Source organism: Geotrypetes seraphini, chromosome 8 (genome assembly GCF_902459505.1).
Source record: "Geotrypetes seraphini chromosome 8, aGeoSer1.1, whole genome shotgun sequence".
Taxonomy (NCBI): domain Eukaryota; kingdom Metazoa; phylum Chordata; class Amphibia; order Gymnophiona; family Dermophiidae; genus Geotrypetes; species Geotrypetes seraphini.
Genome location: NC_047091.1, coordinates 102,542,882 through 102,566,212, shown reverse-complemented (window position 1 = coordinate 102,566,212; position 23,331 = coordinate 102,542,882). Strand labels below are relative to the sequence as shown.

The 23,331-nt window shown below is 39.8% G+C and overlaps 1 protein-coding gene across 1 annotated transcript; it reads right to left on the bottom strand.

Moving 5' to 3' along the window:
- Positions 1-1,187: 1,187 nt before the first annotated feature.
- On the bottom strand, positions 1,188-23,277 carry KXD1 (KxDL motif containing 1). The gene is made up of 5 exons (XM_033954994.1): positions 23,141-23,277; positions 22,046-22,159; positions 20,044-20,196; positions 8,188-8,234; positions 1,188-6,992 (listed from the first exon to the last, which is right to left on the bottom strand). The coding sequence occupies exons 2-5, from the start codon at positions 22,138-22,140 to the stop codon at positions 6,763-6,765; spliced, it is 525 nt and encodes a 174-aa protein (XP_033810885.1). The 5' UTR covers positions 22,141-22,159; positions 23,141-23,277; the 3' UTR covers positions 1,188-6,762.
- Positions 23,278-23,331: the final 54 nt, after the last annotated feature.

The window sequence follows — 23,331 nt, the reverse complement described above, 5'->3', positions numbered from 1 at the left end:
AACAAAATAAATTTTCTCCCTATGTGTTCAGACATTTACATGAGAATTTAAGGAAAAAAGAACCTCCTCCTGCCAAAACCCTAGGTTTAAGCAATAGGAAGGTCTTGTGGTATAACTGTCTGCCACATCAGGGAACCTTAGGGCATCTTCAATCAAACTGAATGGCCCACGCTTTTCCTGACGCTCATAGGAACTCTCTGCACTAAAAACTGCTAGCACAGGTTTGATAGAAGAGGCCGTTACTATCATTTAACCATAAAAGGTTACCATTTCTTTCTGAAAATAAGTTTTCATTATTTACATTTTTTTTCCCACTGAAGACATAATTACCATTAAAGATGCCCTTTTAGATATCAAATTTTATGAAGACTCCAAAATTTTGTAAGATCTGGAAGTGGAACGTCCGTTCATCAGTTAAGTCTCTCATTACTTTATTTTAATCAGTTTTTGAATGACTATGATTTTAAATAATGGATAGACCTGCCAGCTCATGCAGCAGGTCATATTTTAGATCTAGTGGTTACCAACTTCTAATCAAATATCTCAGTACCCAAATTTAACTATTCAATATTATCTTGGGCGGATCATAAGTTGATTGCCTATTCTATGATTATAGATAACTTGCTACAATTGAAAGAGGTAAAGCAATCAGGATTCTTCACACGTAACATTAAAAAAGTAGACCTGATGTCTATTACTCCAATTTGCTCAGCCCTGCCTTTCCTCCTGAATTTGGTGACATGTCATTAGAACAACAGACCCAAATATGGAGTTCTGTTACACTAGATGAGCTAAATCAAATTGCACATCTAGTGGAAATTAAAAATCCTAGTTATAGACATAACAATTGGTTCAATGAGAAACTAAAAGGATGTAAAAGATAATTAAGACATACCCCCTCTTCTACAAAACCGCGCTAGCGGTTTTTAGTGCAGAGAGCCGCACTGCTCCCAATGCTCATTGAGTTCCTATGAGCATCGGGAGCAGCGTGGCTCTCTGCACTAAAAACCACTAGCGCGGTTTTATAGAAGAGGGGGATAGTATGGCAGTGACGAAAACATAAGACAGAGACCTTGAGGGAAAGGCTTAAACAAGAAAGAAGAAGATTTTATAATAAGAAATTAAAGGAAATAAAAAAAATTTATTTCAGTGAACAAATTCAAATAAGTGAGCATGACACTAAAAAATTATATACCATCTTTTATTCTTTAATGAATAATGAAAATTCAAACTTATTTAAAATAATGCCTTCCCCAAATATTCTGGGAGAATTTTTTTGAAAAATAAAAATTACAGATTTGAGACAACCATTGACCCCACCACTCTCAAACAGTCTAAATTCAAGAGCAGATGAGACTTTTAATACACTTGGATCTAGATTTGGGTCGTTTAATAGTTGTTCATTAACAACTATTTCTAACTTACTTCAAAAATCAAAAAGATATGTATACTTCATGACCCAATACCACTCTCATGGGTAAAAATAGATAGACATGGGCTCTTACCACTCATATTGATTATGATTATGATTAATCAAAGTTTGGCTACAGGGATCTATCCTGAGAGTTGGAAACATTCTTATGTAACTCCAGTGATTAAATCAATAAAATCAGAACCAACCAATCCAAAAAAATGTTGCCCAATTTCAAACTTATGCCTTCCTGGTAAAATAATCAAGCAATTTGTTCTAAGTTAACTCGTTGAATTTATAGAAAAAAACAACATGCTTCATCCGAGACAAGCAGGATTTCATGCAAGGCACAATAATGAAACATTGGTCTGTTTTCTTAGTGAAACATTGGAGATGTTGGATAAAGAGGTGTTACCCTATCCAATTTTTTCTTAAAGCCTAAAACTTTTATTGCAGTGTTATGTATAGTTTGCAATATTTTCAGATTCCTATTTGATGTTCCAAAGTATACAATATTGCAATAATCTAGTTTTGAAATTATTAAAGCATGAAGAAGGGTATGTAGACATTTCTCCTGAAATAATCCTCTTATAGTCCTCAAGGCTCTTAATAAATAAAATCCTTTTTTTATGACCTGACACTTGTTTTTCAAAGGTCAACCCAAATTCCAAGATACCTGAAGCTTTCTACCAATGGAATTTTCTTTCCAAAAATTTCAACTTCCAAATTTGGTTGTAAATAATGTCTTGTAATCCAACAAGATACACATTTCTCAATACTAAGGACTAATCTATGGTCAAATAACCATTGAGCAATTGCTATAAGTACCTTCTTCAAAGGATTCAAATCTAGGTGAATTGGGTCAATTTTAGCAACTAACAAAATGTCATCAGCATAGCAATATACTCTTCTAGAACCCATCTCCTGAATCAAAGAAATTAATGGTGCTGGAAAGATGTTAAATAATATAGCAGATCCTTGGGGGACTCCACAAGATAGTTGATATTTTTTTGATATAGATGTCTTTCCTTTTACTAAATATGTTCTATTACGCAGAAATGATTTAAACCAGCTCAAGACATTAGATGATAACCCTATTGATTCTAACCTCACCATTATATGATGGTCAAGATCAAAAGTAGCAGCTAAATCCAGTGAAACTGCAAAAGGGTAATATCCATTATTTGCAATATCATTGGTTACCAGTTTATTATAGAATTCGATTTAAAGCTCTAATTTTAGCGCATCGAGTCTTCTACTCCTTACAGCCTGATTACACTATTTGCATTCTTTTCTAATTCCTTATTCATCATTAAGAACTTTAAGATCTATTCAAGACAATAGGTTAGTAATACCCTCTGTTCATAGGTGTGAGTCTACACAAAATAAAGCATTCTATTTTGCAGTTTCAAACTTATGGAATCATTTGCCGCGAGAGTTAAGATCAGAGGTAAATTTTAAATCTTTTAAAATTATGTTAAAAAAAACAGGTTTTTTTAAAAGAAGCATTCAGACAAGATTTGAATCAATCTGAAATTACTCATATCTTCTAAGGGCTCCTTTTACAAAGGTGCGCCTTAACACGTGGAATAGCGCGCGCTGAAATGCCACACGCGCTAGCTGCTACCGCCTCCTTTTAAGCAGGCAGTAGTTTTTTGGCTAGCGCACGCTAATCTTGTGCGCGCACTAAAAATGCTAGCGCACCTTCGTAAAAGGAGCCCTAAATATTTTGGATCTTCAGTTAGCAGTCCTGTGAAATCTTAAAATATTGTTTTATTTAGGAGTGAATGTTTTCTGTGGTTAGGTCCATCCTATTTAACAATGGAGTTATTTTTATTTTATTTTTTTAAATATTTGATTGTATTTTGTAAACCACTTGGACCAGTAAAATGAACGAGCAGTATAACAAGATTAAATAAACCAACCATCAGTACCCTTCTTCTCTACTGCCAACTTTGTCCCTTCTACCTTGCTGCACCGTATGCCTGGAACAACCAGCCTTACTCAGTACATCGGGCTCCATCTCTTGTAATATTCAAATCCAGGCTGAAAGCCCACTTTTTAAAAAAATTGCATTTATGTCCTAACCAACTTGTAAAGCACCCATATCTGTTTATCATTCTCTCTATAGTCCCCTACCCTATCCATCTCATCATTCCTCTTCTAATTCCCTCCCTGAGCAGTGTGTATAGATTCACCTTTTTTGTCCCACGTGGTTGTCATAATTAGACTGTAAGCTCTTTTAAGTAGGGTCTCTTATGTGTTAATGTATGGTGCTGCATGCAGCTGGTAATGATAAAGAAATAATAAATAGTAGCAATAGAAGAGCGTCAAGAGTAGTACTGAGAATGGGATGAAGAATGTTGAGGTGAAGTTGGTGTGCTCTGCTTCCTAGAAGATGCATTTACTGTGCATCTCTTTGACACAGATTCTCAACTTCGTGAAGTTGAGACAGATGCCTCGATGAACTGTGTGGGGTGTGCTCAGACTGGGCTAAGGCTGGGAGAGTTGATGCAGGAGTTTACACAGGGTGCGATTGCAGTATACCAGCTAGCTCTTGTTGCCACAGTGCTCGAAGCTGTTCTTGCAGTGATGGCACCACTATGGATATTGGCAAGGGTTTATTAGGCACTGGCTGCTTTGAGTTTTGAGGTGTTGAGAATTTCACTATTGAGTCACGTCTCAGAGGAGACACTAACTGAAGCAATGGCAATTGGGCATTTGTGTGTCGATGCTTGTAGTGCATCAAAGATGATGCCAGTGCCTGCTTCGAGGGGGAGACATTTTTGTGCTTCTTAGCTTGCTTACAAGGCTTCTTTGATGACTGATGAAGAGGTGGAATGAATCATCAACGTCGTCGGTGCCGGTGTCAATGCTGAAATAATACAAGCCTCTTTTGCAAGTGGGATTAGAGCATGCATGAAATGTCTCGATACTCAGGACCCCTGCACTGAACACACCAGTTATGTGAGCCTGTACCTGAAATTGTCCATTGACATCAAGTTCACTGCTTGAAGTCACTAGGAGCCTTGGACATCAATGGAAAAACTGCCAACGCAAAGTCAAAGGGTTCAATGGCCCGGGAAGGTCAAGTAAATAGTATACCAAAAGAGTCAACACTCCTAACATGGGAATGGGCTGAAAGAGCCCGAAGGCCCGAAAAACCCAAAGTTGGGAAAAAATGACAATTTTTTGATAAAAGGTGAAGAAACGATAGAAAATAAAATATAATAAAAACCAAAGGAAAAAAAGAACAGGAAGGCACAAGACAGTAGAAAAGTTTGACATGTTTAAAGAGACTCTAAAACGCAGCTTTTCAGCTCCACAGAAAACTAAGAACTGCAAGTCCCACGAGCCAATGAACACACACAGTATAGGCAGTCTTAAAGGTTTTAACATCGGAACACTTTTTCACTGTCCATGCCGAGTTCTGTGGATGATGTCACATATATGAGAGAACATAATGCCTTCTTGTTCTCAGAGAAAAAAATAATAATTTTATCGGTTTTTCCTTTCCCTTTTTTGCTGTAAAGTGCGGGGGGAAAAAACTGGGGAGAGAGTCGATGTCAGCAAGGTAGAAAGGGAAGCCACAAAAGCCACGGGCTGAAATGTTGAACTATCAAGCTAGAGTGCGTACGTCCAGGTAGGCAGCCTGCATTGGAAGCTACTAGTGTGCCTACATTATCCTGTTGATATGGAAAAAGGCTTTGGGTAAAAGTCACTATTAAAAAAATGAAATTATAACCACTAATTTTCATTGCTGTGTGTGAGGTAGATAATTGACAACCCTTAAATGTAACAGTGGTTATTATTTTTTATTTAGTCTATGGCTCTCTGGCTGATAAATGCAATCCACCATTTCACACATACGAGTTTCCTTGTTTTCCAGTGCACAAACAAACTCTATACACTCTATATCAGTGTATCACAAACTGTGTGCCTCCTGAGATTTCAGGTGTGCTACGACACACTGGGGAGGAGGAGAGGCACCGGATGACTGCCTACGGGACGTGCCTCTCGCAAGAGGCACATCCTGTAGGCAGTCAGCTGGTGCCAGTGCCTCTCCTCTCCGTGCCTCTTCCCTGTGGCAACCCCCCACTGGCGGCTCAAGGCCTGTCTGGAAGGCCTTCGTGCATACGCGTGATGTCAACATGGCAACATCCATGCACTACCAGATGCCTCAAGCGGTGGCCACTACATTTAGTGTGCCCGCAGCTCAACAAAATTTGCGGGACACTGCTCTATATACAAACTCCATATTAAGTTCAATATACTGCAGGTGTTCAGCGAGATCATTTGTTTTTATTTCTAAAGATCCCTGAATGTATGGAAAAATCAGTGTTTTCATTCTATATGCATCTGAACTACATGTCTCCTGCTTTCTGTACAGAACACCTGAAAAGGAAGTGACCTACAACTTTCAAAGAGATGGGGCAGGATTGTAGCCCTACATCACTACAAAATAGCTTAAGTCACAAACTCTGCATAGCAACAGAAATATTTGTAAAAAAGCTATGATCCTAGCTTTGTTGAAATGCAAAGTTCACAGGGTATAGCACTATAATGCTGTACTACATTTAGGGACTATGGGAAAATTCTTAGTCCATCAGGCCCTTAGAAGCCACCTTTATAATCAATTATTCCCTTCAGATTTTCCATCCCTTTCTCAAACTTTGCTGATTTTAGTTATTCCCTTTATCCTTACCGACTGCATCATGAAAACAGAAATAAATGCATGCATAAAGTGTAAGTATTCACCCCCAGTTGTGTTTCTCAGTAACAAAGAATTATGCCGAGTCTGCAGCAATGCTGTTTAAGTAGAATACAAAATTCAAGAACTACACAGAGGTAAGGGGAGGGGGAAGGGAGATGGTCAAGAAAACAAAATATTGGAAATACTCGTAGAAGAACATAAACACTCCAGTTGTGTTCCAAACTTCAGTCAGCTGCATTTCTTAGGATACACACACAACCACGCATACTTGCACATCTACAAATGCATATAAACACACATACACAGCAGCAGCATGGATTCTGCATGAGTTATACAGACAGAATCTATCTGTATAACTAAGCCTATTTGTTGCAACCCTATCCATTCAAGTCACATTGCTGAAAGCACATAAAGTTATATGGATAAACTATCAGCATTACTTTAGATCTTCTGTTTCTCTATTCAGACTTGGACAAATAAGTTATCCATATAATGAATGAATAGTAATTATTCAGATAACTTGTAGCCCTGCCTCTCTTCTTTTGTTATAGATTCCTTTTATCGGCTTAGCAGCCCAGGATTTTGAATGTAAACTGGCACCTTCTTCCAACTATCGTCTTAATTTTGGTATTTAGTCCTATGCATTTGTTGTCTCTTCATCTGTTAGATTCTGCCCATTCATAGAAGGTGTGTCCGACTGTGCTTGTGATAAATCCTCAAAGTCCTGACTCATAGTAGGAGAAATGATGTCAGGGCTCGTGTCACAAGATTCTGTACTTTGCTCAGAGGTCGCTATGGTTGTTGCCGTGCTTTTTGGAACAGGATCAAAATCATCATCATCTTCTAAAATTGGAGATTCATGAATATCTGAAAGGGAAGGGGGAGGAAACATACAATATTATTTGACTCCTTTCCAAGTTAAACAACATGATTTGAACTTTACAGGCCAAGGACTATATGTGGTAGGAGAACAAAATAGTCCTTTAAAATGAATTCAAGTCTTGGACTGGCCTGGTGGCTCAGTGATTCCTTCTAGCTCTCACAGAACTTCTAAGAGGGAATTGTATCCCTAGGAGCAGAAGGCTCAGTTTTAAACAACTAGGCAGAGAGCCTTCTCTGATATTGCCCTGGTTTATAGAATGGAGCCCTCTAGAGACCAGGTAATCCTTAATTTGTGTTTAAAAAAAAGAGTCTGGTATTCCATTATAGCATTTAGTAATTTCTTAAAAATTTCACCAAATAATATTGGTGGCATTGATAAAGTGAGATGATTGGGGAAAAAGGTATTTGAAATTACTATAACTATTTACAAACCATTCTATAGTGTTTTATACTTTAATGCTGAGACAAAAGAAACACAACCATTACTGTATGAAATGTTCAAATCCATAATGTTTATAAATTGATTAGAGATTATTGGTGTTAGGTGATTTGTAAACAGAACAAATTTAATTGAACTGATGGTACACACTGCCATGTGAAAAGTTTTATTCAATCCCTAAATTAGATTTTCCATACCCCAGACTGATTGGGGCTAAGGATGCTGCAGAACCATTCAGAGAGCTCTGAGAATGGGGAAGTAAGAGTCAATCAAGATCATTGCTAAGGATGACCAGATTTAGAGCCAGAGATTCTTAAGGAGCCCGACTGCATGGCTCCTGGCCTCAAGTCCGCCATTGTAGTGACCAGACTGAGATGGGAAAGAGGGAGTATTTAATAGAAGGAATCTCCCACACCCCCAGGATAAAATAATAATAATAATAACAACTTTATTTTGTATACCGCCATACTCAGAGAGTTCTAGGCGGTTCACAACAATTAATTAAGATTACAAACGAAGATAACATTGGAATTAACAATTTTTGGAATGTACATGTCATTGAAGTTGACAGGAATTAACAATTTTTGGATTGTATACAATATACAAGAGTGTACAATAGGAGTATACAAGAGTGTACAATAGGAGGGTAAATTTTAAGTACATTAAAGGATTGCTGATCCTGAATAAGATGAAGTTTCTACATCCAAAAAGAAAACCAAATCTGTAAAAAGAAGCACTTACTGTTAAAGGCATCTGGGTACTGTTTTGCTAATTTTCCCTTTAGAGTCCTGTAGAGTGAAATGTATAATTTAATGCCTTTTTAACATTATAGCATAGCTCAACATATGTATAAATACTCTTTAAAAACATCTTAGTAGCAAAATAATTCTTCAAATATTTGACCAACCCATGGAAACTGTACCTTTAAACATTCTCTTTCCTGCAGACCAGATCCTGAAATCCCAACCTGATATCTGGTACCTAGTACCTACATTTTTGTTAATATATTATCCACTACCATCTCCCCTGCCCCCTGCACTTATACTGAAGATTATATACAGCTTCGTTTCCCTCTTTTTATACTTGAATTATAAACCACTCAGAAGAACCAATTGATAGGCAGTATATCAACTTGAAAACTTGGTACACAGAGGCAACCCATTGTTGGCAAATGAACTAGGGAAAAATTAATATTTCTTAACTGATCATTTTCTTTCCTTTAGTCATAGCAGACCAGTCCAGAAGGAAAAATTATGCCTTACATGTTAATTTTCTTTCCTTTAGACATAGCAGATGAATCCAGAGAATAGTGGGATACCACACATCTACCAGCAGGTGCAGAGAGAGAACTGAATTGCAGGTGCTCCTCTTGGATAGAAACCCTTCTTGCCATTTAGTATCGCTCCTTGCCAAAGCATCAGGAACCATACAACTGCATGTATATTAAAAAAAACTTCTTTCCCAGAACAAAGTCCAACCATGGACCAACAACAACCAACAAGCAACCACAACAACGCTGCGAAAAAATGTAAACAAAACCCTCAATGGGAAGCAACCAAAGAAAAATCCCAAATTCTGAATGGGTGGGCCTCTGGATTCATCTGCTGTGTCTAAAGGAAACAAAATTAATAGGTAAGGCATAATTTTTCCTTCCTTAGCAACAGCAGCAGATGAATCCAGAGACTAGTGGGATGTAGCAAAGCAATCCTTAGCAGGGTGGGAAGCCAACACAGCCTCCGTGATAACCAAAGCACCAAATGCAGACTCTCCATGAGTGGCCACATCCAAACGGTAATGCTTGGAGAACGTATTTGAGGAGGACCACATTGCGACCCTAAAAATCTCCTCTAAGGAAAAGCCTTTGGACTCTACCCAAGAAGTTGCAACCGCTCTAGTGAAGTGCGCACACAAATCAGTGGAACCGGCTTATCAGCCAGGAAGTACACAGAAGAAACAGCCTCCCGGACCCAACGGGCCACCGAAGCCTTGGAAGCTGCCAAACCCTTCTTAGGGCCTGAGGACAAGACAAAGAGGTGATCTGACTGCCTAAAGTCATTAGTAAATTGAAAATAGTATAACAACATCCTCCCGCACATTGAGAAGGTGCAAAGTCCAGAAGCGCGACCCATAGTCCTCCTCCCTGTTACTGCTAACGTTCAATTCTCCAACAAAGGAACTTATTTCGCCATAAAATCAGCTGCGTCAGGGAGCGTTGTTAATTTACACCTCAAGCCTTTGCTCCAACTCCGTGCACTCCGTGGAGCAAAGGCTTGAGGTGTAAATTAACAACGCTCCCTGACGCAGCTGATTTTATGGCGAAATAAGGTCCTTTGTTGGAGAATTGAACGTAATTGCTTTTCCTTTTCCCTGTAGTGTGGTAGACATTTGGTTCAGTTATTAAAGTCACATTTGTTTAAAGTGGAGTTTTTTTGCCCATGATAAGAGTATGAATGGTTTGAAATCCTGAGCAGATTGCCGTCTTGATTATATATGCTTGAGGCTTTTTCTCCACTATTTGATTTAAATGTGCGTTTTCTGAGGTCAGATCCACCACTGGCTGATAACATATTAGTATATTTTGGTGAATTTTAAACGTCTCTACCATATCTCTCCTCTTCCGCCTTTCCTCCAAAGTATAGAGAATGAGGAACCATGCTAAACTAACAAGCCTCAGACACCTCCAAAAAAGAAGGCCTACACAAAATGAAAAAAAGACTGGAAAGATACCAAACTAGTGGCCCAACGGAATAGTGCTCATTAAGAAAGCTGCAGAAGAACAGATGCAAAGTGCTACTGAAGGAGGCACTTTGTGTTCTTTAGTGCAGCGCCTTTGACAGGAAATTTTTACGCCTGTTCGGTTCAATTTTGTTTATTTAACCCAATCTGGATTTTTGATACTCTACTTACCAACATCTGGGACCCCTGAGGAAGAAGTGTTTTTCGAAACACGGACCGTGTCAGGTCCGGTCCACACGAATACAAGGACCAGTTTTGGGATATTATTATTGTATTTATTTTGTCTATGCCACATACTGTATTTTTTGCTCCATAAGATGCACCCTAGATTTAGAATAGGACAATAAGAAAAAAAAAAAAACTATTCTGAGCCAAATTGTGTACTAATATATACCAGGCTCTGCACCCAGCCCCCCCTCACTCCCTGCCAGGCTCTGCACCGTGTCTCCCCTTCCCTACCAGGCTCTGGACCCTATCTCCCCCCTTCCCTGCCAGGTTGTTCCTTTCGATTTTCATGTACACACAATACACACAGCAGATATAAATTCTCAAAACTGACATATTTTGATCACTAAATAGAAAATAAAATCATTTTTCCTACCTTTGTTGTCTGTGATTTCATGAGTCTCCTTCCTTCCTTTCTTTCTTCACTCAGGCCCAACAATTGTCCCTTTCTATTCCCTCCTTTCCAAGTCCCCATCAGGGGAAGGCTTGTGGGCTGGCAACATATAATCGCTTCACACTGGCCCTTCCTGGAGTTGCAGTGCAGTGGTGGCGAGCAGGGAGCAGCAGCGGCGGTGGCAGGCAGGCGGGTGGGGAGCAGCGGCGGGAGTGGGCAGCAATCAGCCTACGTACCCCCAACGAGTGGAACATTTTAAAAAGGTATGACAAGGTGGATGGGGGTGTTTAAAAAAAGTTAATTTCACTTCACAAAATGCACTGAAATTTCCACCCAATTTTGGTGGAAAAAAAGTGCATCTTATTAAGTGAAAAATACAGTATGTTTTTATGATTTTTATTGATTTTATTGAATAAATTCCTGCACCTTGTACATTCCCCTGCAGTTTTGTTTTGTTTTTTTGCTTTGCATTTTTACTGCAATTCTTGTTGGTTCCTTTTGTTTTGCCACTGAAGGAGGTACCATCAATAGCCAGAATGAAGTTGAAATTAATTAATTAATTAATTAATTAATTAAACAATCAGGCGAAGCTGCCAGAGCTATGCAGGCAACACCTATCACCAGAGTCTAGAGAAGGCTGCTGAGCTAGCATCACAGAAGCAGCTAAGGAATCCTGCATGGAAGGCATGAAATCTTGCTTACTTAGCTGTAATTAGACGGCAACACAATTGAGAAGCAAAGCCAGTGCTGGGCAGACTTCTATGAGTCTATGCCTGATCATAGTTGAACAAATAGACCAGTGCTAGGCAGAGTTCTATGGTCTGTGCTCTGAAAATGGCAAGGACAAATCAAAATCAAGTGTGTATATGTAGAGTGTTAAAGCTACACTCTCAGCGCCTTCATCAGGGGTCCCAGGTTAGAAGGGGATCAAATGAAACCGCAAGCAGATATGAGACATGAAAAAATAAGGACATATGTGTGTGACCCAAATGGTGGTGAAAGGAAAATGTGCAACCAATAGTGAAAAGAAATAAAGATCTGATGTGGAGAAATATCAGTAGTAACAAACCAGTGAGGAAAACCATATAATGGATTACATTGAACCAATTACAGGGAATAAAACAGAAGGAATGAAAGGAAAGAGAAAAGAACTAAAAAAGAAAGGAACTAGAAGTGAGTAACACATATAATACCAAGATAAGAGACATGCTATATTATGATAACCCGACCAAAAAGACAAGAAGAGCAGGAAAAAGACATATCAACAACAACAACAAAAAAAAGAATGACCATGCATACCCTACTGGTAGTACACAAGAGTATCAGAGAACCAGAATGGAAAACGAAATTATCAATAGATGGAAAGAGCATCTTAAAATTTGAGACCTTGAGCATTACATTCATATAAAAAGAGCTGGAGGAATGCATACATGTTGGGAAACATATCTATCTTATATCCTATCTTGACATTGTAATGATCCATACGCCTGAACACCAAAAACATCAGAAACATATCATAGCAGTATAAAAGTTGATATTCACAGTAGATGATTTACAACGTTAAAATGACAGTGGTCCACAACGTTAATAATTATGACATCTAAAGTACAATATCCAAATGAAACAGAAATTGAGTATTTTGTTGCTAGTAAATAAAGCAGCGTTATAAATCACATAATATACATCATATAACAACCACTTTATGGCAATCGATGGAATACTTTCAGAAACCTGAATGTGCGTTATGCATATACCAAGGGCTTAAAAATGCAGTCTTCATAAAAATAAGAAATAAATAAATAGATTGGTAGTTAATAAAACACCGTGCTTAACGCATACACGCATGAAAATCGTAATCAATAATAATAAAATACTTATATAAAGAGAAGATGCGGCTGCGTTACCATTGGCCCTAGATTGGCAAAACATATATTTATATCATATCTCTGTCAAATGTATAGAATAAAGATTAATGCAAAGATGAGCCCACTTATGCAGAGCCCGCAAAAGGTGGGAAGTAAAACTCAAGGAAAGAAATCCAAAACAGCTAAAGCCACATCTGTGGACAACACAAATGATATCACACATGCAGACATGTGCAAGCCACACCTGTGTATGCCATCTCTGAAGCTACAGTTGTGAAACGTAGAACTGTGAAACAGATATATCCAATCCTCACAAGAAGATGGAAGAGCATGAAGTCACGCGTTAGGTTGGTAATTGTGATCCAAATAGCTCTCTGTTGCATAGGTGTGCTATGAGCAGGCACTGAATTTGCAACATCCTGGAAACTCAGCAGGTTGTAGAGACAAGATGCCAACTCTGGAGTGAATGAGTAAGTCACACTGCAGCCAAACCAAAGAGCAACAAAAGAAACTGTTGCTAAAAGGACACAGGAAACTCCTTGAGATAACCATATTGGAACATGCCACAAGCAAGAAGTAACTTTGAGCAGAGCAGCAATGAAAGTCCTGATAAAACAGAACCACTAAAACAGAAGAGGCAGATTCCACTGAGTGAATAGTAGACCTACAGTGTAAAACAGGAGGTTGAGCCAATATCAAGCAAAGGAGAAAGTTGGTTCTACACAGTAGAGGTAGGCACCATTTCATTTTAGATAAAGAAGATGCTGTCAGTAAGAAGCAAATGAAAACACTGGTCCTCAACAAAAGAAAAGGAGTCAAACCTGTGTAGGAAAGATATTATTGCACAGCCCAATAGGAAGAAGATGCAGTGACAGAAGCCAAGGACCATTAGTATGTCTCCCTAGAGTTTCCATTGTGCATCCTCTAAGGCTGCTATTATTATGCTACCTCTGTGGAAGAGGCACCACATAGAATCAGAGACTGGAACCTACATAGTCCATGAGGGCAGTAACATGGAATAGGAAAAGTGAAGGCCGACACAGATCCACATCATAACTTCTGTGGTAGAGCAGTAGAAGTTGGAACTGGCATTATATAGCGCTGATAGAGAAGGTTGCCACCAAGATAGAGGCTATGAGGCTACTGAAAAGACTCAATCTACTGCCAATGCATAGCAAAGGTGAATGCTGCCACTAGGCAGCAGAAAGAATAAGGATGCTAAACTGACCTTACTGAAAAGTCTCTGCCACCTTGCAGTCCGTTAGGATGCTGCCATCTTGTGGCATATAAGGATGCCACCATAATGCAGCAGACAAGAACACTGCTATCATGCAGCAATGAAGAATGCTGCCGTTATGAAGAATGTAAAGAAGCTGGCATTGGGCAACACATAAGGAGACCTCTACTATGCTACATATAAAGAGATTGCTACTAGCAGCGAAAAGGGAGACTGCTATTGTTTTTCTATATATAATTGTGTTGCCACTATACAGTATCCATGGATACTACCATCAAAGACCATAAAAGAACACTGCACCATGTAACTACTAATGATACCACCTGCTAGTACATGGGCTAAGCATGCTACCATTATGCAGAATGATATCCCTAAGCAGCCTATAAGGCTAACTGCCATGCCACCTGCCATGCCACCTAGAAGAATGCTATGCTAGTACAGTAGAACATCGATTATCTGGATTACCTTGGCAGACAGCAGTCCGGATAATCAAAAATATGGATGATTGGACAATTTTTTTGTTTTGTTTTTAATAATAACTGTTAAAAAATACCATCAGCCCCTCTCCCCCCCCCCCGACAAGGCAGCGTTTACCCTCCCTTCTCCCTCCCCAAACAGACACCATCAACCCCTACCTGGACCCAGAGGAAAGACCCCAGGCCTACCTTGTTTCCCTGGTGGTCTAGCAGCACACTGGGGCTTTTTCAATGATGAAAATAGCTGCCGAGACCTCCAGTGGCAGTCTCATGAGGTTATGAGTAGCCTTGCAAGACTGCCGCTGGATGACTCAGCAGCTATTTTCATCGCTGAAAAAGCATGGGTAGGAGCGAGTGGGAATCGCTCCTGCCCTAGCGTGCCTTTAGACCACCAGGGAAACAAGGTAGGCCTGGTGTTTTTCCTCTGAGGCTGGGAGAGGGGTTGATGGTTTCTGTTCGGGGAGGGAGGGGGGAACGCTCTCTTCTCTTGTAGGGTACATGCTGCAAATGGGGGAAAGTCTCCTGGTTTTCGGGGAGGGGAGGGGGCTGGGCTAGCAGAAGCAGAGAAAGAACACTAGTGGGAGGGAGGGCAATAGGAACGAGACCTCCAAAGTAATACAGATAACTGGACATCCGGATAATCAGCGTTCTACTGTATCGCATGTAAGGATGAGCCCACTATCCAATCAATATGATAGCACACTATGGAGCCTAAAAAGAGATAACTGCCACTATACCCCAAGACTCAAAAAAGCTATTCCAGCTACTAAAAGTCCTCACAAACACAACACCATACATAGAGAACAACAATACACCCCCACCTACAGCCACCCTCTTAGCTACCTACTTAAAAAACAAAATCACAAATATCAGAGTCTCTTTCAACGAAACACCCGCACACATAGAGATATCATTTCCACCAACAGAAAAAGAATCAGTCGCAGCAGATAGAACCTGGTCCCATTTCTCACCTATAGAATGGGCAGAGTTCAACAATCTTTATAATACAGTGGTGCCTCACACAACGAACTTAATTCGTTCCAGGAGCAAGTTTGTTATGCGAAAAGTTCGTTATGTGAAACGCGTTTTCCCATAACAATACATGTTAAAAAAAATAATTCGTTCTGTAGCATAAAATATGCTAAGATGACATAAAAAAAGATAAATTTATCTTGTTAGAGCTGTTAGCATGATATAGAGGGGATATATGTGAAGGGGAGGGGAGACAGGGGTTTTGTTGATCCTTGCTGTGTATTATAATCACCCCCCACATACTCCCCAGTACCTTTTTTAATTCCTCCCATCTTTCCCAGCCAGTGGCGTACAGGCCAGAAGCGCAAAGATCAGGAGCAATTCCTCTGCACGCCTGTGTGGGCCCATGCCGATCTCCGAATGGCTGCAGTTAGTTCTTGTGAGTCCCGCGAGAGCTGGCTGCAGTTAGTTCTTGTGAGTCCCGCGAGAGCTGACTGCAGCCATTCAGAGATCAGCGCAGGCCCAGGCAGTAGCACAGAAGGCTTGCTCTTGATCTCTGCGCTTCTGGTTGGGAAATTTGCTAGACCACCAGTTCGAGTGAGCGGGTGAGAAAGTTGCAGCAGTGGTGGCTTTTTAAAAAAAATATGTGGCGGCGGGGGGAGGTTTAAAAATATGCGGTGGCGGCGGTGGGAGGTTTAAAAATATGCGGTGGCGGCGGGGGGAGGTTTAAAAATATGCGGTGGCGGCGGGGGGAGGTTTAAAAATATGCGGTGGCGGCGGCAGGGGGGTTTAAAATATGTAGCGCCGAGAGAGGGCAGTTAAGGATGCAGCTCGGGCGACTTCGTTGTGTGAAACGAAGTTCGTTGTGGGAAGCAAGACCTGAAGTTCGTTGTGCGCAGCGTTCGCTGTGCGAGGCGTCCGTTATGCGAGGCACCACTGTAAATATAGCCATGCAGCCTGTGACCTCAACCATTGCCCCCCGTACCTACTGAAAACATCAAGCATATTATTCCACTTCTACAATGGATATACTCATCACTACTAGAGGGTTATTTCCCACGAGAACTCAGCGAAATCATAATAACTCCAATATTAAAGGACCCTAAAGGAGCAACAGACCAACCATCCAATTACAGACCCATTGCCTCAATCCCATTGTACATCAAACTGATGGAAGGTCTCGTAGCCAAAACTTTAGCCTCTTACCTAGAGAATCACAACATACTCCACCCCATACAATCGGGATTCAGAGCTAAATACAGCACGGAGACACTTCTAGGAACACTAATGGACACGGCAAGACAACACCTCTGTACAGGCAAGAAAATCCTGCTGATATAACTAGACCTTTCTGCAGCCTTCGACTTGGTAGACCACGACATGCTTCTACAAACTCTCGACTCAATAGGAATCTCAGGCAAAGTACTTGCATGGTTCAAAGGATTCCTACAATCAAGAACTTACAGAGTCAAAACAATGCAAGATAAATCAGAACCATGGGCCAACCCCTGCGGAGTTCCCCAAGGATCACCCCTATCACCTACACTATTCAATATATACATAGCCTCCCTTAGCTACTACCTAGATAATCTTGGCATAATTTCATACAGCTACGCAGATGACATCACTATTCTCCTACCTTCGACCAACCAGAACCCATCATGACAAGCACAATACACAAAACCCTCGAATCAGTTGCAATTTGGATGACTGAGCACAAATTAAAACTTAACCCTGACAAAACAAATTTCATCCTACTAGAAAACAACAAACTCCAACATTAACTAATCTTGTAATAAATTCGATCTCATACCCAATACAACCTACACTAAAATTGCTAGGAGTCACAATTGACAGAGGCTGCACCATGCAATCCCAAATTAACAAAATAATAAAGGCATCATTCATGACCATGAGAAATCTAAGAAAAATCCGAACATTCTTTGAAAAGAAGCAATTCCTACTATTGGTACAATCTCTTATCCTTGGGATGATAGACTACTGCAACATACTATACCTACCATGTCCCGCGACCATGATGAAGCAATTGCAGACAATACAGAATACAGCCCTAAGACTTGTCTGTTCACTAAAAAATATGACCATATCACAGAGGCATACCATGACTCGCACTGGCTTCCAATAGAAGCGAGAGTGAACTTCAAATTCTACTGCTTACTTTACAAGGCTATCAACGGAGAAAGCCCAATCTACTGGAATAACCGACTAAATCAATCCTCCTCAACCAGACACAGAAGAACCCACTCACTATTCTCTCACCCATCATCCAAAAATGTCAAACGAAAAAAACTTTGACAACTTAATAGCCTCCAAAGCAGCTAAACTGGACAGACAAATCACCAATCTGTTATCTTCAACTACAAAGTACAAAACCTTCAAGAGAGATATTAAAACCATACTCTTCAAAAAACACATAAAACCTATCCAGCACGACCAATCCCAACCCAACATCCAACACTCTCTATACCCTTAGTACTCTCTAATATTCTTCTATCTACCAAACGTTATCTAAAACCCCATAATTCACCCTATTCTTATCTCCTAAAGACCTCTACTTCCCGTTGGTAACTCTTTACCCAACGTTTTATTACCTTAAAAATTTTATGTCATCGCTTATTCTATTCCTTCAAATTTTGAATGTAATTCTTGTTTTAGTTTGGATGTAATCCGTCTTGAACCGCAAGGTAATGGCGGAATAGAAATCACAAATGTAATGTAATGTAATACCCCACAAGAGGATGAGGCCTCTAAATAACTTATAAGTTGTTAAAGAGCTGAAGTGAGATTTGAACCTGAATCTGTTAGTCAACATGTCACTAAATTAACTATTAGGCTACTCCTCACTTTCTGTTCCTGCACAACATAAAAAATGGTGCCGGCATGTAATCTGACAGATTATGCAGCTAAAAGAAAGCTAACATTATGCATATAAGGAAAATATCATAACAAGATTTTATAAGTAAATGCCATAGGAGACAGACACAACAGGCAGCCAATGCACATGATACCCACGTGGGATCTCTGCGATGCGAGTTAGAAGCTCACACAGGACAACATAGTCCTGTAGCACTAGCTAAAGGCAGCTTGAAATTCAGAACATCTACACCTCTGGCTAGGAACTCAGCTGAAAACCCTAAGAATGATGTCAATACTAAATCTAAACAGCACAAAACTGGACCAAAGACTCCAGGAGAAGAACAGCTGAATTTGCACATCACAAAAGGGCTTGGCATTACCTGTCACATTAAAGGAGAGAATTAGAAAATATAGCTAAGCACCACTGGCTAACAAAAAGGCAGGGAAAGCATACAAAGCCAAACAGTGTGAAAAATGCAGGAACTGTGTAGGCGAGACACCTCGCTGACCTGCCAGCAGTATAACTGGAAAGGACTGGCTCAGATTTTTTTTTAAAAGTCTCTTATTGAGTACATTTTCTAACATTAGAAATAAGCCAGTACCAAACATAGCAAAATCATGCTCACTACCCAGACAAAGGCAACCAAACACTCATTCAAAAGGAAAAAATTATAACCACCAACACTCTTATGGCAGGAAAAATAAAGCCAGCCCTCCTGAAACAAACACCTGGGAGGAGAAAAGAAAAACTACCAAGCTGAAATCCAAAATATTGGAAAGGTAGCAACAGCATAATTTTTTTTTTTTGTTACCAGCAAATAAAAACTCAAAACACACTTAAAATTACAGGCACATAAGTTTCATGTCCATCAGCAAACAAGAAAAATATAGAACATACCTGAATGAAGTAAAGCAAGAAGCAGGAGAGTAAATTTGTACTTGTGGCTCCAGAAGACTGCCACACACAAGTTCCAATAAACTTTTGTCTCCTTTCACATCCAAAGTTACCTCAGGAGGTCAGGAGTGGAGCTGGAGGGGGAGAGGAGAGGAAGAACCCAGCAATACCAGATGTCACTCAAGAAGGGGGATAAAAGACCCAGAGCCTCTAGATGTCATCCAAGTTCAGTGAGAAAGTTCTGATTATAACTTCAGCAAAGATGATCAGCATAACCCCCTACTCAACCGTCACCTGGAATTAACCAGGCCAGGAGAGAGACGGAGAAAATTACTGAACATTCCAGGCTGCATGATACCCTTAAAGGGCAAAGCCCTTGGGACTATTTTTTCTTTGCCTCCATCTACTGGTAGATGGACATAACCCATTCGCTCTGGACTGGTCTGGCATAGATGTAATGGAATTAAAAATAAGGATTCTTCATGCTCATATTGATCTAGATTTGCCAAAATTATTAAGCAATACATTGATTTTCAGTTTGCCAAAGCACATCAGCTTTTTTTTAACTCTCAGGAATATTCCTCCTGAAAATGTAAGTGTTGATGTTACATCTCAGACCTCAAGTAAATATGTAACAGTGGGCAAACCCAGGCATACGAGTAAGATAATGATTTGTTAATTTTTAATTTTTATACGGTTTACCAAGTTGTTGTCAAATTAGTTAGGACTCCTGAAGAAGACTTTATGCCAAAACACAGCCTGTGTTGAGTCCTTATTGAAAGCCACAAAATAAAGAGCCTTTGCTATCATAATACTACTCATCAACCCGGTATTTCCCATGGTTATATATTTATTTGGTGACTTTCTGTGAGACCTCCTTGGTTTTCTCTTTTTCTACTAGTGGACATCTCAGACCCCACCTGATTCTGCGGAAGATGCTATCAAGATCTTTTTTCATTTCTAGCAGTGTTCTTGTGTGATGAAGGAATCGCTCACTCATCTGCTGCATACGTGCATTGGACAGGTTGTTAAAGTTCAGCAGCATCTCATTTGTTTTTTCGAATCGAGCTAGCCTATGTCAGCCATGGAGAACATTTAAAAAAAAAAAAGAAAGAAAAAAAAAAATAAGATAGAGGTATCCTGCATACACTGGGGGATAGCTTAACTGGATGTGACTAGTTGATGCTAAAGGCTTCTTTTACAAAGGTGCACTAGGGCCTTAACGCGCGCAATAGCGTGCATTAAATTCCCGAGCGCGCTAGCCACTACGCCTCCTTTTTATAGCACGCGGTAATTTTGTGCGTGCGCTAAAAACCCTAGCGCACCTTCGTAAAAGGAGCCCTAAGTGTTTCCCCCTCAGTTTTAAGGTCCCCATAAATGTTTCATTTTTCTTGTTCTTTACATTAGCGTGCCTGGCCTTTCTTTTTCTGGCTCACACAATCTAGAGATTTCTTTGCTTTTACAAAATATTTCCTTATATCATCATCAATTTTATATTCAGCATTGAAGAAACTTGAATTCTTATTGAATTCTTCTTTGAATATTTATTTCATACTTATGGCTACGCTTGGATATATTTAGTTTAAAATGCTTGGGAAGTGACTACACAATTATGTATGGATTTAGAGCAAGGGAAATGTTAAATGATGTAATAGGTGGTCTGGTGGCATGTGTTGACTATTTATTTTCTCAAACTAGCGCAGACCTGTGACCAACTCCACTTCCCCTTTCACATAAACACATTTATTTATTCACATACACTTATTTACATTTTTAATCATTATATCATTTGAGGAAGGAGTGGCCTAGTGGTTAGAGCTACTGCCTTGGTACCCTGAGGTTGTGGGTTCAAGCCCAATGCTGCTTCTTGTGACCCTTGGGCAAGTCACTCAATCTTCCGTTGCTCCAGGTACATTAGATAGATTGTGATCCCACCGGTACAGATAGGCACAAATGACTGAGTACTTGACTGTAAACCACTTAGACAATTAATAGGCAGTATATAAAGAAAATTGTGTGTGCCACTTCCCAAAATACTTAATAAGGATTTCTTTTGGTTTTGCAGTTTTTTCCTCCCTAAGCTTAAGTGGGGTTCACTTTGTACTAGCTTTCTTTTTCAAATTTATTAGAACTTAGGGACATATAATTGCCAATATCTTCAAATATCCACCTTACATCTCATACTAACTTTCATTTATAAGTTTCCTATGACCATCAGTGTTACTAACTCTGATGAACAGCTGAACATTTAAGCAGTTTCAGCGAGACTTCTTCATCAGTCCTCACTGGAAGCTTCTCACATCATTCAGAATCTTTTGTACTGCTCATTAATACTTCATGTTCATTGCATTCATCTACATCATACGACCTAGGAAATTTATCAATGATTTTAAAGTGTATCGGAGATAGCCACTTGCCACTATTTTCAGTTTTAACCTGGGTGTGCCTTTTCCTTTTTACATCTCACATCTTTCCCATTTGCCAATAGGACAGGTTTTCAGTATATCCCTCAAGAATATGCACGAGATGTAGGCATGCATCTCTCTCATGCATAAGCATGAGAGAAACCCCATAAAACTGGTCTACTGGCAGTCTTTGGGGATTAGAAGTGAACAGCTCTGTGTGAAAGGATCTTTTCTTTCCTAATCACACAATTTTAAATAATCAAAGCTATAGCAGTACAACGCTAACATTTGAATTGTTAGCTATCTAAATGGCACGCCTGTTTAGAAACACAAAATGCGACGCAAATAAAGTCCAGTTCACTTTCTTCTGAAGTGCATTAGGACACAGTTGATTTCTGGCTTTCCCCTTGCAAATATTTGCAACTCTCTGTGCATATTATTTTTATAGTATTAAATGTGTGTAAGTTAAAAAAAAAGGAATGAACTTAAATGATAGATCAAAATTCTGTTTACTAACATGTTTCTCTGTGCCAGAATAATGGCATTCACATCTTCTGAATTTACCATGCTTAACATTCTCCCGCAAAATACCTCAGATGCCGCTGGTTCCATGTCGTTTTACTTTTGTAGCCTTTAAAGAGTAGAAAGTGGAACAAATTTATAACAATACTAATTATTTATAGTGCTACAGAACACATACAGCACTAAACAATAGCAATAAGTATTCAAATACAATATGCCCCTGCCCCAAATATCTTACAATCTAAATGGGTTCCTGAGGCAATGAGAGATAAACTGTAAAGGTGTAATAGAAGAAAAAGCAGCAGGGTTTGAGCCCTGGATTCTCTAGTTCTCAGCCCACTGCAGTAACTATTATGACATGTCCTCTTTGCATTTACTATGGCCCTCTTTTTTAGTCTAAAGAATCACAAGTAAAACTGTTCTAAGCAAACACATAAAGTGTATGAAGAACTTTAATCAATTTGAATTATCCAAGGACTTCTTTGTGTATGATAATGATTAATAATATATCATGTGAAAGAGATGCTTTGAACCCATAGGCATTCAGTTTCACAATGTTCTTACAAAACTGCACAGGACATTACTCTTGCACTATAAAAAAAAAAAAAAACAACAACCCATATCTCACAGGACATAAGACAATTATTAGGGACCACAAAATAAAAGATTAAAACAAACAAAACGAATGTGAGTTTTCCATATTCACCGTGTACCCTTAATAGCCATCGTATGTCCTGTTGAGAGGCAGCTATCTCTAAAATGGATCAGGGTAACTGTTTATCATTTAACATTTACTGCAAGGACAGCAGCAGAGATCCATCACAGGTTTTTGAGGAAAGACAGGGAGAGAAGGATGTATGTGAGACAGCTGACTGCTGGATTCCCTTTTCTGTGAACAAAGAATCAAAAAAAGTCCAGTGTTCTCTCTAGCGCCTTTGCGCCCGGCTAATTTAAGTGAGCGCCCGGCTGTCCCCCCGCCAGCTCAGCCGGTGCAGAGCCCTCCTTCTTCCGCACAGGCTCTGCACTTTCGCCCTCTTCCCGGCGCCTTGAAACCTGCATTTTTCACTTCCCTCTATCTCTCTCCTCTCACCTTTCCGGTCCTCTCTTCCTCTTTTCGCCTCCCCTGCAGTTCTCCAAACTTGCTGTGAGTCGCCGGCAGCAATTGTAAACAACCCACCAGCGGCCGCACCACAGCTTTTCCCTCTGCCGCGCCCCGCCTCCTCTGACGAAAATTCCTGTGGACGGAAACACTGCGACGGAGTGGGGTTGGGGGGGAGGGGC

Bases quoted from the DNA above. Each gene is read 5' to 3' on its own strand.
- KXD1 (XM_033954994.1), bottom strand. From the start codon at position 22,140: ATGGAACCAGCGGCATCTGAGGTATTTTGCGGGAGAATGTTAAGCATG. The intron at 20,197-22,045 runs GTTAGTAAACAG...TGGCTGACATAG, and splicing joins ATTCTGGCACAGAGAAACAT to GCTAGCTCGATTCGAAAAAA. The intron at 8,235-20,043 runs GTGGGGTCTGAG...TTCACTCTACAG, and splicing joins AGCATCTTCCGCAGAATCAG to GACTCTAAAGGGAAAATTAG.